At 40.0% G+C, this 17337-nt stretch overlaps 2 protein-coding genes and 1 long non-coding RNA gene across 4 annotated transcripts in view; 2 read left to right on the top strand and 1 right to left on the bottom strand.

Annotated features, from left to right (window-relative positions):
• The first annotated feature begins 3375 nt into the window (after positions 1-3375).
• Positions 3376-9531, top strand: peds1 (plasmanylethanolamine desaturase 1). The gene is made up of 6 exons (XM_032520094.1): positions 3376-3599; positions 4368-4487; positions 4654-4745; positions 4837-4981; positions 5116-5328; positions 6004-9531. The coding sequence occupies exons 1-6, from the start codon at positions 3464-3466 to the stop codon at positions 6123-6125; spliced, it is 828 nt and encodes a 275-aa protein (XP_032375985.1). The 5' UTR covers positions 3376-3463; the 3' UTR covers positions 6126-9531.
• Positions 9532-10649: 1118 nt separating this feature from the next.
• Positions 10650-14322, top strand: LOC116692098 (ubiquitin-conjugating enzyme E2 variant 1). 2 transcript variants are annotated; one of them, XM_032520115.1, is made up of 4 exons: positions 10650-10759; positions 11761-11909; positions 12590-12715; positions 13483-14322. In XM_032520115.1, exons 1-4 carry the CDS (start codon positions 10738-10740, stop codon positions 13627-13629), a joined length of 444 nt encoding a protein of 147 aa, XP_032376006.1. In that variant the 5' UTR covers positions 10650-10737; the 3' UTR covers positions 13630-14322. The 2 variants fall into 2 exon arrangements, with proteins under 2 accessions (XP_032376006.1, XP_032376004.1); XM_032520113.1 differs by having other exon boundaries at positions 10664-10765.
• Positions 14323-14396: 74 nt separating this feature from the next.
• Positions 14397-17337, bottom strand: part of LOC116692108 (uncharacterized) — a 19316-nt gene continuing 16375 nt past the window's right edge. Inside the window, exon 3 of the long non-coding RNA XR_004332629.1 lies at positions 14397-14506. This is a non-coding gene — a long non-coding RNA (uncharacterized LOC116692108). The remainder of the gene's footprint in view (positions 14507-17337) is intronic.

The raw sequence follows: 17337 nt of genomic DNA, 5'->3' as shown, positions 1-17337 counted from the left end.
TTATGCATGCACTAGTGTTCCAGGTTATTATGGGACTCATTAAAGTTTGTGACTATATTGCTGTATTTTGTATACTCTGCTGTTACCTGGAATTTTGACTCTATTGCAGGATTAACCTGTTAAGGGGTCCTGGTGCAAAACATTGCTGTTGGAGTATAAAGAAGCATCACATGGAGATACTCATCAACCAATCACATGGCAGTTGCTTCAATGCATTTAGGGGTGTGGTCCTGGTCAAGACAATCTCCTGAACTCCAAACTGAATGGCAGAATGGGAAAGAAAGTTGATTTAAGCAATTTGGAGCGTGGCATGGTTGTTGGTGCCAGACGGGCCGGTCTGAGTATTTCACAGTCTGCTCAGTTACTGGGATTTTCACGTACAACCATGTCTAGGGTTTACAAAGAATGGTGTGAAAAGGGAAAAACATCCAGTATGCAGCAGTCCTGTGGGCAAAAATGCCTTGTTGATGCTAGAGGTAAGAGGAGAATGGGCCAACAGATTCAAGCTGATAGAAGAGCAACTTTGACTGAAATAACCACTCATTACAACCGAGGTATGCAGCAAAGCATTTGTGAAGCCGCAACACGCACAACCTTGAGGCGGATGGGCTACAACAGCAGAAGACCCCACCGGGTACCACTCATCTCCACTACAAATAGGAAAAAGAGGCTACAATTTGCAAGAGCTCACCAAAATTGGACAGTTGAAGACTGGAAAAATGTTGCCTGGTCTGATGAGTCTCGATTTCTGTTGAGACATTCAGTTGGTAGAGTCAGAATTTGGCGTAAACAGAATGAGAACATGGATCCATCAGGCCATGTTACCACTGTGCAGGCTGGTGGTGGTGGTGTAATGGTGTTGGGGATGTTTTCTTGGCACACTTTAGGCCCCTTAGTGCCAATTGGGCATCGTTTAAATGCCACGGCCTACCTGAGCATTGTTTCTGACCATGTCCATCCCTTTATGGCCACCATGTACCCATCCTCTGATGGCTACTTCCAGCAGGATAATGCACCATGTCACAAAGCTCCAATCATTTCAAATTGGTTTCTTGAACATGACAATGAGTTCACTGTACTAAAATGGCCCCCACAGTCACCAGATCTCAACCCAATAGAGCATCTTTGGGATGTGGTGGAACGGGAGCTTCGTGCCCTGGATGTGCATCCCACAAATCTCCATCAACTGCAAGATGCTATCCTCTCAGTATGGGCCCACATTTCTAAAGAATGCTTTCAGCACCTTGTTGCATCAATGCCACGTAGAATTAAGGCAGTTCTGAAGGCAAAAGGGGGTCAACCACAGTATTAGTATGGTGTTCCTAATAATCCTATAGGTGAGTGTATGTACTCAGTTATTTTATACCACTGGTCCATGAAAGGTGTATGCTATTCACTTCTCTGGCTTTTAACAATACATTTTGTTGTAAAATCGCATGTTTTTTATGCAAAATAGGAATCTGCAAAGTGACCAATAACTTCAGCTGTCAAAGACATGTGTATATTTCCCTCTGGACTGTAGTGGAGTAGAACGTATAAGGTAGCATTAATTGAAAAAACTCAAGGGAAGTACAAGAGCTTCAAAATGTTACAGTACAGTACAGTTAACTTAGTTTGCTGTTGGGCATACTGACAACCCCTCTCAGTCTGTTGTGTATCTGCGCTGTCGCCTCCAAGTTTCAACTACAATGACATAGCAGATTACACATGTCTGCTTCATTCTTTGTCCAGAGACACCACTGGGTTTTCTAAATAAAGGTCTCAAAACAAGATTCTGACATAAAGCTCCCTTACAAAACCAGGCCACAAGATTAATGCAGAACCCTCCTTAATTGATATTGTAATATAGTGTCACACCTTTTCAAATTATCAAATTACATAAATCAGTTGGCACATAGTGAACCTATGGGCCGATTTTGAGGCCCTTGGGGGTCTGATGTAAAATATTTAGCCTACCTAAAGGATTTAGTAGAGTTGAAGTACAAAGTAGCATCAAATGAAAATACTCGAGAAATGCACAAGTACCTGCTTTTTTCTTTCTTTCTTTTTTAAAGAATAATTGCATTTACTGTAGAAACACATTGCATCACTGCAAACAGTGAATCTATATATTATTTATACACTGTAGGGTCACATTTTGCTAGCCTAGTTGTTACACATTTTAATCAACAACACTTATCTGACAATGGTAATAATATCAGGGAGATATTTGTTTCCTCCGTCCACTATAATTCAACATCACAATATTTATATAACAGCTCCCGTTGACGTAAATCATTTGAAATTAACCACTAATATAAACAAGTTAAATTATAAATGTAGAAAGTTTAGCCTACTTGAAATGGAGATGTTCTACTGTACGTAAATTTATTGCTTATTTAACTTAACTTTAAAATCTAAATTTAACAATTGCTCAACAGTAGCTAGCTCAACAAGTGACATTTATGCATGACTGCCACCCGGGGTTAGCCAATTAGCATTAACGCTAGCTAAAAACACCATTAACAACTGGTCATCCCAGACCTACCAGACCAAGAGGCTGTTGCAGCGAACGTATGAACGAATGTATGAATTGACTGTTTTAATGCTTATTAATTGAACTCTAAATATGCTTTCAAAGTTACATAAATTCCCTTTGAGTAGACTAAGTAATGTTAATGCGGAGCCTTGACGCCTCACCTGGTGATATGCTGTCAAACTTTTCCATAGTTGAAGTAGTAGCAACACAAAATGTGACGGATAACAGAAGTCGCTGAAACACGGGCTCAGGTTGCTTCATATCATTCAGCAGAGAGAGAGAGAGAGAGAGAGAGAGAGAGAGAGAGAGAGAAGAGAGAGAGAGAGAGAGAGAGCTCCATCTACTGTTTAAAGTCGGTAACGTTACATCCACGAAAGGGAGAGCAGAGCGGGCATAAGACAAACCTGGTGGCCTAGTGGGAAACTGATAAAGAAGGAAGAGCCGTACGTCATAAGAACTTTGCATTGGTGCCAGACATTGGTTCACCAAAAAACAAGTATTATCTCCCAATTACTGTAGGATATATCTCAACAGAAATATTTCTGACCTTACAATTCGGTGATTAGCGGCAACACAGTGGACAAAGCTGGCCAACATAAGTCACCATTAACGGTTGAAAGGCTAGTAAGTGGATAACAAAGCTGCTCCAATCAAATCAAATCGTATAGAATGCTACAGGCTTGGTACTATTGACGTATGTGATTCATAACAACTCTACCTTCTTTCTAGTTTCCTTGGGTGAGGTCAAAATCGGTCTTTCCTCTCTCAAACCCTCATTGGTCACTCGGCTATCCGGAACATCTCCAGTCCCGTGATTGGCAGCTGTGCTCAACGACTTATACTTGATTGGTTGAAAACGTTACGCTGTCTGTGGGCTGAGAGCTTGATGATTCTGTTGGTTCCTGAAAAATTGGAGATTGAAGGGGCTGGGCCCACAGACGAGAAATGGCGAGGACGGTTAACGAGAGCGGGTGCGGAGAACAAACACAGAGACCGGAGCCGCAAGGACCGGGCCTGGGTTCGGCCAGATGGGGTCCACAACACGCCGGTGCCCGAGAACTAGCAAATCTATATTCACCAGGTGAGTCGTTTGCTCGGTTCAAGTGTCCACGAGTGGTGTGACACAACGACAGTCTTTACAGTAGCTACATAGCCAGCGTAGTTACGAAACACAAACAGAAAACTTCAACCATAAACCAGTTTATCTTTAACTGCTAAAAGTAAATGACACCGAATAACGAGCGACAGCTTTGTGTGTGTCACGTTAAGACTTGTGTTGTTACACAACATGAATAATGTGAGTCTGAGCTTGAATTTGTGTTTGAGTCGGTGGTGTTTTTGGACATTTCGAGCATTCAGGCAGAGGTTATAGAAGAACCCATCGCTTTAGGCGTGGGTTGGACGCCTCAATTGTCTATGGCGATGTTGTGACCTTTCATAACAGCGTTGCTTCTCAGGCAGCCCATATGTAACTCAGAGAGCAACACAAAAACTAATGATTGAGATAGTTCTGAGATCTTGGCCAGTCCCCTGTGCTAGTCCTTCCATAATTCATACCATATAAACTTGAGCACCATAAGTTAGAAGCCTCCCTTCCCATTTTACAAATACTTTGTCTTTTGATCTCCTTTCATAAGTTGAGGATGTGACAGCTTTGACTATATGGTGTTCAGACTTCTGCCTGCCAGTCGGGTTTGTTAGCCATTAGGGCCGTGTAAGCTTTAGTTTTGATTATATGTCATATCATTTTCAGATGCTATGGGTTGTTGACATAATGTGAACACTGTGCTAAGAACTGCTGTTCAAGCGTTGAATCATACTGATATGTCTGCCCGTGTTTTTGTTTAAGGCAAAAGATGTCAGGAATGGATAAGTGTCATCCTCTGCTTCACTCTCATGGCCTTCAATTTCTTTCACCTTCTTGCCAATTTCCACCTGGGACATCAGTGGTACATCCTGTTGAGTGTTGGTAAGTAGTAGTAGTACCGACTGAAACATTATGTAGTGTTCTGTTGTTGTACTGTCACTGGTTGGTGCATGTTGTTTTTTAGAGCTGCATTACAAACAAAGTGTTGGTTGTTCTCAATATTTGAATGTTTTTCCTCCTCCTCCTTCTGTGCTTTTCTCCTCCTCAGTGGCAGGAATACTTACCGCAGACTTTGTGTCAGGACTTGTTCACTGGGGGGCTGATACATGGGGATCAGTGGATCTTCCCATCTTTGGGAAGGTAAGGTATCCATTGTTAGTACTCTAAATAATCTGTTTTGGACAGCAACCCGTTCCTGCATCCAGATTGCCTTTTCTTCTTTTTTTTTCAGGCTTTTATAAGACCATTTAGAGAGCACCACATCGACCCCACAGCTATTACCCGTCACGACTTCATTGAGACCAATGGCGACAACTGCATGCTTACCATAGTCCCTTTAGCAAACATGGCCTTCAGCTTCCTCACCCTCTCCCCCGGTGAGTTTCGTATCAACAAACCAAGTCTGACATTTCCTTCTGTCTGATTTTTCAAAAACTGTTGCTTCCAAAATTACCATGCGCAGGAAAAGAAACCCACCAAACAAATACGTTTCTGTCTCCTTTTTTTGCAGTGGAGATTTACCGTATCTACCCCTGGTACTGCTACCTGTTCGCGCTAGGCATCTTTGTGACCCTAACCAACCAGATTCACAAGTGGTCGCACACGTATTTCGGCCTGCCTCGTTGGGTCGTGTTCCTGCAGGACTTCCACATCATCCTTCCCCGCAAGCACCACCGCATCCACCACGTCTCCCCTCATGAGACGTACTTCTGCATCACTACAGGTTTGTCTTTCTTCTAGGGATTATAGATGAAAATCAAGCCTGTACATTGGCTGTGTCTCAAACCGCCTACTTGCACACTTCAAACACTTAGTTTTAAGTATATAGTGTAGATAATGCAAAAAGTCAGTGGACTGAAAGTACCCGGATGACCCTCTAAAAACGGCCAAAACGTTCAGTGTGGAACAATGGACACTACATGCACTAAACCTGCGTCATCTTGACTACAAAGCGGAAAGGGGAAGGACCAGGGACGTCAACTGGCAGCTGATTGGACAAACGCGTCACGTGGCGGCCACATGGCGTCTCGTTCAGAATACAATCTCAAATTTTACAAAAATAGTTCACCGAAACCGTGTTTGTGAAAACATTTTAAGCGAGAAATAGGCCAAACAATTGCTGAATCTGTCTGTATTTTTTTATTTTTTTTTGATCACCAAAGGTCAGTTTAATAGATTTTTGTCAGATTGTGAGATGCGCCTAGCCGACCGCTCGTCATTTCCGGTTAGTGTTTTAACATAAGTGTTCTTTTTGGAACAATGCTGACCATTGGAAGTGGGCACTACGGCAGTAAGTGGTCAGTGCTCATTAGCAGCGTACTGTGGGAAGTATGCGGAATGAGACACAGCCATAGTGTTTATGGGACAAGAGATTTTTCATTGAGCTTTGTCTCTCCAGGTTGGCTGAACTACCCTCTGGAGAAGATGGCTTTCTGGAAGACCCTGGAGGATCTTATCCAGGGTGTGACGGGAGAGAAGCCCAGGGCGGACGACTTGAAATGGGCTCAAAAAGTGAAGTAACGCCGCAGGCTAACTGCACCCTACCTCAGAAGACGCTGGCTCCGTCCGGGCTTCTCATCCCCTTTTTTTTGCCTCACACAGACTGTAATCCATAGAAAGCAAAACTAACAAACACTTTCTGATGCCATAGCTTTAAGTCTTGCACATGTTGTCTGTTTTTCAAGAGGAGGGCTCTGTTGATGGAAGTTTTCATTACTCCCTCGTGGAGATTTCAAAATTGCAATATATCCTAAACTCTTCGTATGCCTAACGCAACTAATAACGTTTTTGAGATGATTTATAAATAAATTGAAGGTATAATCAGATACAGATTTCAAATCGCTTTCCAGGGAGATTAAAAGATTTCCCTCCCGTCAGAAAATTCAAACAAGCCCAAGAAAGAACACTTGAAAGAGTGAACACTTGCTTTCTTTTCCTCCAGAGACAAAACTTCATTTTCAGAGTGGATCGAGTGGACGTTATATTTAGCACTGCTTTTTTTTTGTTTGTATTTCCACCTCATCAAGGGTCTTCTTGATGTGCAAGTAGTGACATTAGATTGAGGCCGTGGTAAGTAGTGGAGCTGGGGGGATATAGTATTTTTGGTTGCTTTACCAATGTTGAAGAACAACATGGTTAATTACTGTTAAATTTGTTGATTTCTTGAGCATTTGGGTTCAGCTACTGTTGTTTTTTAAAGAGGGGAGATAACAATATTTAATAGTTTAGTCATAATTTATCAATCTGAGACAACTACAGTTGCAGTGAAGGAGTCAATGTTACTTTTAAAGCCAACATCATCCCTCCAGAATGCTAAATGACAGATCTGACAGCTCAGAGACGGGGTTAGTTTAGACAAACCAAAAACAAATTGTTCATATTGCTGTTGGATCCTGAGCTTGCATTTTGATTGGAATTTGTCATGTTATCTGGCCACTGAAACAGTTTGCATTTGTACATGGGATGATAAGGGAAGCACACACACGATGAGTAATTTGATCTACAAAAGTGACATTGACGTGTTGTAACTGTAGTCAGCGGTAATGCTTGGCCATTAGAAAATATGGGCAAATACACATGTATCATGCTGTTGCTTTGCTGAGTCAGACCAGCCCGACCAACTAGTCTTACATGTCCTCTGTGCAAAGCCTTTTTTAGTTTTAAAGTAATTTTTTCAAGAACTTTATTTCTATAGGACAGCTTAGACTTGAAAGGGGGGCGAGAAGGGGACATGCAGGGGCTGCAGGTCGGAGTTGAACCCACGGCTGCTGTGTCGAGAAGCAAACCTCTGTATATGGGCGCCCGCTCCACCAGGTGGGCTAACCAGGCGCCCGCCTTTTTAGTTTTTATTTGACTCCTGATGAACAGACAGGTTAGCAGGAAAGGGGCAAATGGATTTCGGTCGAGCTGCCTTACGTACGGACGACAGATGCAGTACTTTTGTCTTTTTTGTTCATTTGGGTCATTCGCTGCACTTTTTTGTGTCGCTGCAGCATTTCATTCTGTTTTTCTGGACAGAAAGAACTTTAGATACAGATACTCTAAAGTTATGTGCCAACAGTCCAGGAAAAAAGGATCCAGGAATTTCTTCACGCTTATAGATGAGGTTATGTAATTCATTGATTGGTTGAAAGTTTTTTAATGTTATTGTACAGCCAATAACTATGCAGTGTAAGAAAAGACCCTTAACCATACGTCTTAACTCATTTGATTATGTTAAAATGCCTTTCTTTTTCTACTAGTTTACACATATTTACTATTTTAAGTTGAAAAAACCGGAGCTTCAAAAATTGAGTACTCAAACTGCATGACTAAATTACTTCTACTAATTAAAATGTCACTTACACAGACGTAAGAATGCATGCATGCATGCATACAGCATGAAATGAATTGTGCTGCTTTCAAAAGATGACCCCAAATTTTTACCAAATGTTCCCAGATTTGAACTTTGAAAATGTTATCTAAAAAATCTTAGATTTTCAGGTGTAAATTGGAGGAGCTAATCTTGCTGTTCAGCTGGGTTGATCAGATTTAAAGGTTGCATTAGTGAGCTTCTGATGTTGTACTAGACAATTTAATGATATTCTCTATTTTTATTACAGTAAAAGTTCATTTTGAAGCCAAAAGTATGCTCTATATGATGTAATATTTCAGCTTTTGAATCCGTCATACTTGATTATATACAGTTATTTGCCATAGGTCAGCAGCAGTAGTACACTGCAGATTGCGTAGTGCTTGTAGAGTATTGGGTAAAGCAGGCTCGTTTGCGCTAGCTAGCGTAATACAAGATGGTAAATAGACGCTATGTGTCACTCCGTCAAAGTTTGAGGCCTGTGTAGAAGTTCTACTCCTGAAGCTCTTTCTGATCAGTTTTAGGCAAAATATAGTTTGGACGCTGCTAACTGCAGTAAGTAGACTCATTTGAACTTTAAACTTATAACTTATTTTATGAATGGGAGTTGCTGCGTTGTAGGCTCTACTGGATGATTTGGCGCTTCAGCACATGGTTTTTGGTGATTATAAAAATACCTTTTGTTTTTTTAAATACGATAGCTAAGGGTAATGGTTAGAAATACTAGACAAGCCATAATTAGTTTGGAGATTGACAAAACTGACAACCTTGCAATAAAAATATATATGGTGAGCTCAGAAGGAACCAACGACATATCTGGTCGGGACGATAGATCTAACACGCATTAACTTATTCTTCATGTATTCTCCAGATGATCTCAGGATTGTGGTTAGAGTGAATTCAATAGGTTATTATGGATTTGTGACAAAAAGAAAAACCCTTTTCCATTAGGGAAGTTGAGGCCGTTATCTAATTGATAACAGTTGTATAAGTCAGTTGTTTTCATTAGATTCAGTTGGCCGATTGATTTTAAATGCATTACAGGTTCCATTGTAGCCATTTGTCATTACAGTTAACCTGGCCTCTTGTTATTTAGGTAGAATTTGGGATTAATCTGTGATAGGTTAGACAGACGTCAGTGGATTTGAAGGGTATTTTGTGACAATGTGTGGTTAACTAAATATTTTCCCACTGGAAATTGTAAAAGCAAATGAACTTGTTGGTATGTGGGGGGGGGGGGGGGGAGATTTGGTGGTACATGCTGTGTTGACATCACTTTTGTTATGATCGTTTTAGACTTTATTGAATTGCCTTATCCGCTCCCTGATTGATTTACTGTAAATCTTGACAGGACATGGGAAAACAATTTATTGACTGACTGACTTGCCCCTCACTTGCCTCGTACTTGTTCTGGGTCGAGACCCATATGGATGGTGTAGTTGGTTCTGTGTGCTGGTGGTGATGATGGAGTTTTAGATATCAGAATAATGCCTTGATGCCTTTTTGTTGTCTTCCATTTGGGAGACTTGCAATGTATATATTAAACTGTATTTATAAATAAACGGTTGATAATTACTGCTAGTTCTCTTCTGATTCTTGCATTGTTTTTTTTTTAAACTTTTGAATCACCTTACAATTGCAATATCCCTAATAGTACATACTATATAGTAAAATCTCTCAGAAGTAGTTCTGGGGGCTGGACGATCTCTTCACTGCAGTGATTCTTCTGATTTTTAGATTGAAAATGTAGATATACTGTATATTCTCTCTGGATTACTGTCCTGTGCATTACATCGTCTTTTAAACATTACAACTCAACTTTAAACAACTGACCTACATGAAATAATGTGCAAAATCATGGCGTAATTATGAATCTTCTGTATTAACATGCACTCTCAAACCTATACTTTAATAGCTATATAGCTATAGATTTAATAGCCTTCTGTACATATCTATGCATATCTACATACAACCCCACCTAGACTGATCCCTTCTAATAACCGGTTTCTATTTTATAATCCATACTGTTAACCTGATTTTGGGATTGTATATATTAAGGATTTGCACCTTTTATTGTTGTATAAGACTCTTATATTTGCACTTTAATACTGTTTTCACTTCATATTGCAACTCCTGCAATATTATTAAATATAATTAGGCTACACGGTCTTTTGATAGTTACCTTCCTCTGGCTCTGCCTGCATAATCTCTTGTTTTAGTTTACAAGTTTGACATCACAGCAACACAACTGATTAACACAGACATCATGAATGTTATTAGTAGGCCTAGCACATGCTCTTTTCCCACTATAAGTCAAAATGACTCATATGAGAAAAGGCCCAATCTATTAAGTAATGTACTGATACCTTTTGGGAGAACTTTCTCCTTTAGACCTATTTAAGCCAGCCAGGCACTGATTTTCCTGGTTTTGGTTTGTTATTAGTTATTTATCTAATTAGTAGAGTTTGTGCATTTCAAATGTGCATTTTCAATAATAAAATAAACAAACATATTTAACTTAGTAGATACAGTTTGTATATTTCATAGAAAATACTTGAATTTGGCTTGTCCACCTTTTTTCTTCACACAGTTTGAGATGTTTTCTGAAAATAGTTAACAGTGAAATCCTTGTACAATATTCAATTTATTTAATGTAATCACATCAGCTCTGTTGCTGTTGGCCAGTAACAATGGGTGGGATGCTCGGCGTTTCTTCAACGCGCACGCACCATTGTCTACAATGGCCAAACTACGTGCGCGCTCCTGCTGTGTAGCAACAAGATGGCGGTCGCCGCCGGATTAGGTAAATGTACGAACAAATAAATCATTATTAGAAGCTGAATAATCGTCTGAATTAATTGTCATGTTGTAGCTATTAAGTTTCGTAAGGAGGTTGAATACCTACCGACGCGCCTGCTGTGGGAAAAAAATGCTGGCTAACGCAAATCTTGGAGCCTCTAAAGGGAATGAATAGGAAACGATGCTATTGCTAACGTTAAGCTAACGTAACTTCACTTATATAGAAGGGCAACAAGATGCACTATGGCGGCCGAAAATGAAATTCCATGTCGTTAAATAGCCACTTAATATTAGTCATCTGCGTATATAACATTGTGTAAATTCTTGGCTTTTATTTAGTAACGTTATTTAGCATAGCAATGATAATAGTTTACACTGCAGGTGCCAGTGAACCGACCGGGTAATGTATTTTCTATGTGCGTTATAAAATTAATATTTACATATAACGTTGTCTCTGTGTCTCAAACCGTGTCATTGACGTGACATGTTATTAACAGATGTTTGTGCATCGACATTCAGCCTTCGTGCATGTTTAACCTGAAACTGTTTAGCGTCAACAATGACGGTACGTTTTCCTGAGACTCCTTTGCTAATCAAAAAAACAGGTTGAGTGTCAGTGAAGGGCTCGCGACGTGATCTGAGCTAAACTGCTGCACCATCTGTGTTTGTTTGCGTGGCTCGCTTAACGGCGCAGCACCATCATAGCTCACTGCAGAGGCCAAATGGTGCAGCGTCGTCGAAGCCAGATGCTAAATTTGAGGACATGAATACCGTCAACCATTACCAAAAGGGTGATGAAATCAACTAAGGCGCACCTTAATTCCCTCGCGTTGTTTGTGTCTGAATGAGTCATGCTCACCAGCTCAGACCTTTTTATAACCGCAAGTCATTGTTCTGGCAGATATACACTTGTCGCCAGACGGTACATAAATCCACTTGTCATGTTGTAAGTGTGCATGTGTGAGCATAACAGTCTTACTTTGGTGTGTTTTTGTCCACAAACAGGCGTGAAAGTCCCTCGCAATTTCCGGCTCCTGGAAGAGCTGGAGGAAGGCCAGAAAGGTGTGGGAGATGGAACAGTGAGCTGGGGTCTGGAGGACGACGAAGACATGACCTTAACACGGTGGAGAGGGGTGATTCTTGGCCCTCCAAGGGTGAGGGGGTGACACTTTTTTAACACTTAAATGAGGACTGTGCAATAAGCATTTAAGAGGTTAACAGAAGGTCATTTTAGTGTTCCAAAATCAATGAATGACGCAGCATTAGTTGTGAAAGTGAATTTGAGACAGCATCACAATAAAACACCTTAGTAAAGATAAAATATCACATATAATATCACAAAAATGACAAAAAGCAAAAGGTAGCTCATCATAAAAGATCTTCAGAGTGTACATAACTGAATGGTTTTAATTACTTTTTGAAAATTAAGTTTAGCATTGATTCTTTAGATGCTAAATATAACTGACTTTAATGTATGCCGATGAAATCAGTGTTTAGAATTTTCTAGCTTTGGTTGACTATCTTCGGAGGCTAGGTTAGTACAAGCACAGCTCAATATGCATCCGTAATGTGTAGAACTAGTAGACACCTCAGACATATACCTCAAGGACCTTTTATCAGAGGACTGTGGACATTAACACATGTCAAACTACACCTGGCTCAGCCAACACAGTTATAGTTGCTATGGAAATGGGTATAATTATAGATATTTTTAACCGTCATAGCCAGGATTGGGGGTGTTTTCTACCATGGATTTCACGTTGATGGTATTGTTGAATACACTGAACATTGTGTGCTTGTGTTGACTCATCTCTCCCTTCCTCTCTCTCCGCAGACGAGCTATGAAAACCGGATGTACAATCTGAAGGTGGAATGTGGGCCAGAATACCCAGAGTCACCACCGTTTGTCAGATTTGTGACAAAGATAAACTTGAATGGCGTGCACACCTCCAACGGTGTGGTATGTAAATCTACTAACCCAGTTCCCGACTTTGGAAACCCCAGCCGTCAACAGGATTATTTTAACATAATCAGGCTAATGCATATTTTGTAATATCAAAAGATTATGTGCATGGAGCATGTTATCACGTTAGTTGAATGTATTAATGTAGACCGGTCAGTGCAGATAAGCATGTTGCTGTTCCATGGGCATGCTTGAATTATCTGTCAGCTAATGCAACCCTTGCATTATTTCTGGCGCAAGAGAATAAGAAATGTGGTTCTACATAATCATTTAGATATTTTAGGGTGTCACACAAAGCAGTTTAGTCCAAATCTACTTATTGGTTCCCTAAAAACATGGAAATATGGCTGGACCAAGAAACTGTACAGATTGATTCCACTCAAACTGTTGTATGTCTATTGTTCTTGATTCTGATCTAGAATGACACTTGTTTTTTCACTCCCTTTAGTTGTTCAAATGTGGCAACGCCCGACCATTTCTTCTTCTCCATTTTCCTAGCTTATGTCATCATGAGCTTACTTAAACATACCACAGATCAATGACAAACTCAGAATTGAACTTGAACAACAAAAAAGCTAATGTGAAAAGTTGCCTAAACATAGACAAAGTCACCTGTGATCGCATGATATCATAAAATATCTTATCTGCATTTTGGTCATTTAGGAAGGTAAAATCTTACATATGGTGCATTTTTGATAAGATACATCTGTTTGTGATTTTGAATCCATCCATACCACCATCCTTACCTGTTCTCTGTCCTGCAGGTTGACATGCATGCAGTGACTGCACTGGCCAAGTGGCAGAACTCCTACAGTATCCGGATGGTGCTGCTGGAGCTGCGACGGCTCATGACCTGCAAGGAAAACATGAAGCTTCCTCAGCCACCCGAGGGCCAGATCTACAGCAACTGAGCCCCTGCTACTTTTGCCTCCATCTTTTTCCTCCCTTCCCCTCCCTTCCCCAACTCTTCTGTTTTGCTTTTCATCCCATTATCCCCATTCTCTCCCGCCATGTGACATTCAACCTCCTGCCAACACCTTGACTGAGCACACACAGAGCAGAATACTTATAAATACATGCAAACACATACAGATCAGATAAGTTTATACACAAACACACAAAATAACAAATGCAAATCTACATACACCAATATCGCAATATCTGTATACACAGTATAGTGTTCATGAATCATTCCAGGCCCTCCCCTCCCTCTCCCATCACTGGAGCTCTGGGTGGACTCAATGTGACAAGTCCTCAGTACACCAGATACGATCATTCGAATACTGTAAATGTTACTAATCTTTTTTTTTTATTATTATTTGTTAAAAACGAAATGCAGATTGTACAATAACATAAATAATCTTATTGAGTGTACCTCCTCTGTGTGTTGCCTTTTTGTAACCTTAAACGGCCACTTAAGATTAACGCACATAGTTCGCTAAAAATGCTGTTAGTTATTAGATAATCTTCAAGGTGTACACATAAAGAAAACCCAAATGCATTCAACTTGGCAAATAATGTGAAGTATGTATTGTCATGTGGCCAGATGTCTGATGAAATATTTTCCTCCGTGTGTGTTTGCGCAGAATAAATGTTCTCACGCAGTCCTGTTGTAAATGCATGACTACAGCTCAGCGAGGTGCCTGGACGTGATCACCTTTCGTCACACATGGCTTTTTTTCTTCTATGTAAGAATTGTCCACAGTGAAAATTGTGTTTCTATACCACTATATTGGATCGTAATATGCAGAGTGCATAGTATGCAAGTCTACCGTAGGTCTGCAGAAGCTTGACAATATAGAAGTGAAATCAGCTACCTCTCTTGGTCTTGTGTAATGTCAGAGGAGTTCATCTGACTTGTGAAACTGTATTTGCTTAACTGTTTAACTTTCTCCACTTTCATAAATCCTAATTCATGCTTTTCATGCATTTGTGTCATTGTAGATCACTACGTGTTGGTCGTGAAAGTTTATATAGAGCACTTCTATATAACGTCTTACATGTTCATTTTCCTAACTTCTGCTCTGGGACCCTCAGTTTCAGCAGAAGCACTCAGAGACCACTCACTTGCTTCTCGAGTTAAATGAGAAGGTTGATATTACTATTGCTTTATTAATCTAATGTCTAAAAGTAGATATGAAGCTAGCTTACAGTAACTTCCGTGGTGGTTCTAGACCATTTCATATGAAGGAGCCATGCTGGGACCGCATCGCATTTTAGGGGTGTAACGTACAGTATGTCAAACAAATGTAGTGGAGTAGTAAAAACTACCATAAGTAGAATTATAAGGTAGCTTTAAATGTTGAAGTGTCACAAAATCCCTGGCTGTTTGCAGAAAGAGTGAATATCTCCCTGATAATTCATAACAGCAAAGGCCAGTTGAGTTACTTACTTGTACTTAGTGTCTTTCTACATAGATGAAGCCGGTGACAGAAACTAACAGCAATATCATTTTTGTTACTTACCATCAACCTCCATAGGTGAGGGTCTACAAAACGAACGATACACATATCAAAGCAAATGCGAGAATACTCATTCAGTGTACATTTTATTTATCCTTTCCCATTATTAATGTCCCTTCTTTGGGGATAAAGGTGGGGTTAAAAATGTATAAAAATATTTGTCACAGATGGGGAGGTCAACGCTGAATATTATGGGGGTACTGGCTACACCTGCTCCCCCCCCCCCCCCCCCGCTTTAGACCGCCACTGTTTAGCTTAGCATAAATATTGTAAATAAAGAGAAAATGCTAGCCTGGCAATGTTTTAAGGTAAATACATCCACTAAACACTTCTCAGTAATTAACGTGTATCTTGTATAATTGTACATAGCCAAAAATTAGATGGTTCTTGTATTTATTTCTTCTCATAACTCAAGTTCTTACTGGCTCATCAGCACACTTTGTGCTTGTTGGTACAAAACAATCTTAGTGGTCAGGTTTGCTGTGGTGGAAGACCCGCTCAGATCTTTAACTAAAAGGGGCAGTACCAGTGTAAAAATACTTTTTTACAAGTCCTGCATTCAAAATCTTACTTCAGTAAAAGTGTTACTAGCATTAGCATAAACATATCTATTATATCACAGGATTATAATCAGTGATGTATTAATGTGTACATTAGTAATGTTGCAGTTGGTAAAAATAGAGCTCATTTTTGTATTTATTATATAGTGTTGGCTGGGTAGCTTAATCTGTATTACTACATCAGAATTATTTAGTTAACTTTACATTTTGTATTAATAATCTCAATGACCTAACTAGGATATGTCATATAATGAAATCTACCCAGCACATGTAGGGAGTGAGACTCGAACCAGGAATGTTCAAGGAAGTAAAGTACCTCATATGTGGTACAGTCTAGAAATGTATTCAGTTACATTCATCACTGGGTTTGTGTTACACTTTACCAATGAAATTAATCTGTATGTTTAATACTTATAGGCCCTTATTGCAGAGTTGACAATGGTACACAGTAAAGCGGAGAAGTAGGGGGGGGGGGGGGGGGGGGCAGCAGCAAAGGCCTGGTTTGTGACTCGAACCGGATTTGAAGGACGCCAATGGTAGCACTTTCTGGGTGGTACAGGCGCGAATCTAGTTTAACTTTATTGATGCTTTTTTTTTGGCCACTGGGACAGGTCAAAATAGCTGTAATTTTAACACAAAGTATTGGCAAAGGTGATATCACACATCCGCAGTCAGGAGCAACATGTAGTGCTTGTTGGTCCACCTGAGATGTAGCATTTGTGGTCGTTGAGTTTATCACTCGAAGGACAATATCTGCTCGTCTTAATACGGCTAATTACATGCTGCCACTACGCGACCAGTCGAGCTGTAGAGTTGTGGGGTTGTTGGTCGCGTCAGAGTGAGGCTGTCACACGTTGGTTTATCACTGAAGACAGCTGCCTGCCTCAGCCTGGTAAATATAAATACTTTTGTGACTAATTGTGCCTGCTCCGCCACTACAGACCCATCACTGAAAGGAAGAGCAAAGAAGAATTGAAGAGGGATTGTTGTTTTGCGTCGCCGCGTTTCCAGCAGTGCAACAAAGCAGCTGTCAAAACACACAGCTGTGGCTATTTATACCAGTGGTGAACTCAAGTGCTGTACTTAAGTACACTTTTGGAGTACTTGTACTTTACTTGTATTTCCATTTTACCCTGCTTTGTACTTCTACTTTAATACACTGATGTAACAGTTACTTTCAAATGATTAAAACAAAGATATGAATTAAGTACTACATCATGATGTATTACAGATTAAATTACCCAGCAGTATATTAACTAGTTGAAATTAACAGTAAAGTAATGCATACACATTAACGCATCAGTAATTCTAAGTGATATAATATGTATTATTCTGAAAAGAACCGTTCTGTATGTATAAGTATGTTTACTTTTTGGTACTTTAAGAACATTTTGATGCCAAAACCTTTGCATTTTGACTTTTACTTGTAAACAGAGTATTTTTACACTGCGGTTTTACTACTTTTATTAAAATGATTAAACATCAGAAAGATGATCAAAGCTTTATTAATAGCACTCATATTCAAACAGACTTTCCACAGTGCTTTATGACTTTGGATAAAAGGAGAAGAGCACAAAGAAACTGTCATTCAAATGCT

Source organism: Etheostoma spectabile, chromosome 7 (assembly GCF_008692095.1).
Source record: "Etheostoma spectabile isolate EspeVRDwgs_2016 chromosome 7, UIUC_Espe_1.0, whole genome shotgun sequence".
NCBI classification, from domain to species: Eukaryota; Metazoa; Chordata; class Actinopteri; order Perciformes; family Percidae; genus Etheostoma; species Etheostoma spectabile.
Note: the sequence above shows the minus strand (reverse complement) of the source record. Positions and strands in the feature narration are given on the sequence as shown.

Bases quoted from the DNA above. Each gene is read 5' to 3' on its own strand.
- LOC116692098 (XM_032520113.1), top strand. From the start codon at position 10,738: ATGGCGGTCGCCGCCGGATTAGGTAAAT. The intron at 10,766-11,760 runs GTACGAACAAAT...GTCCACAAACAG, and splicing joins CGCCGCCGGATTAGGTAAAT to GCGTGAAAGTCCCTCGCAAT. The intron at 11,910-12,589 runs GTGAGGGGGTGA...CTCTCTCCGCAG, and splicing joins TGATTCTTGGCCCTCCAAGG to ACGAGCTATGAAAACCGGAT.
- peds1 (XM_032520094.1), top strand. From the start codon at position 3,464: ATGGCGAGGACGGTTAACGAGAGCGGGTGCGGAGAACAAACACAGAGA. The intron at 3,600-4,367 runs GTGAGTCGTTTG...TTTTTGTTTAAG, and splicing joins AGCAAATCTATATTCACCAG to GCAAAAGATGTCAGGAATGG. The intron at 4,488-4,653 runs GTAAGTAGTAGT...TCTCCTCCTCAG, and splicing joins GTACATCCTGTTGAGTGTTG to TGGCAGGAATACTTACCGCA.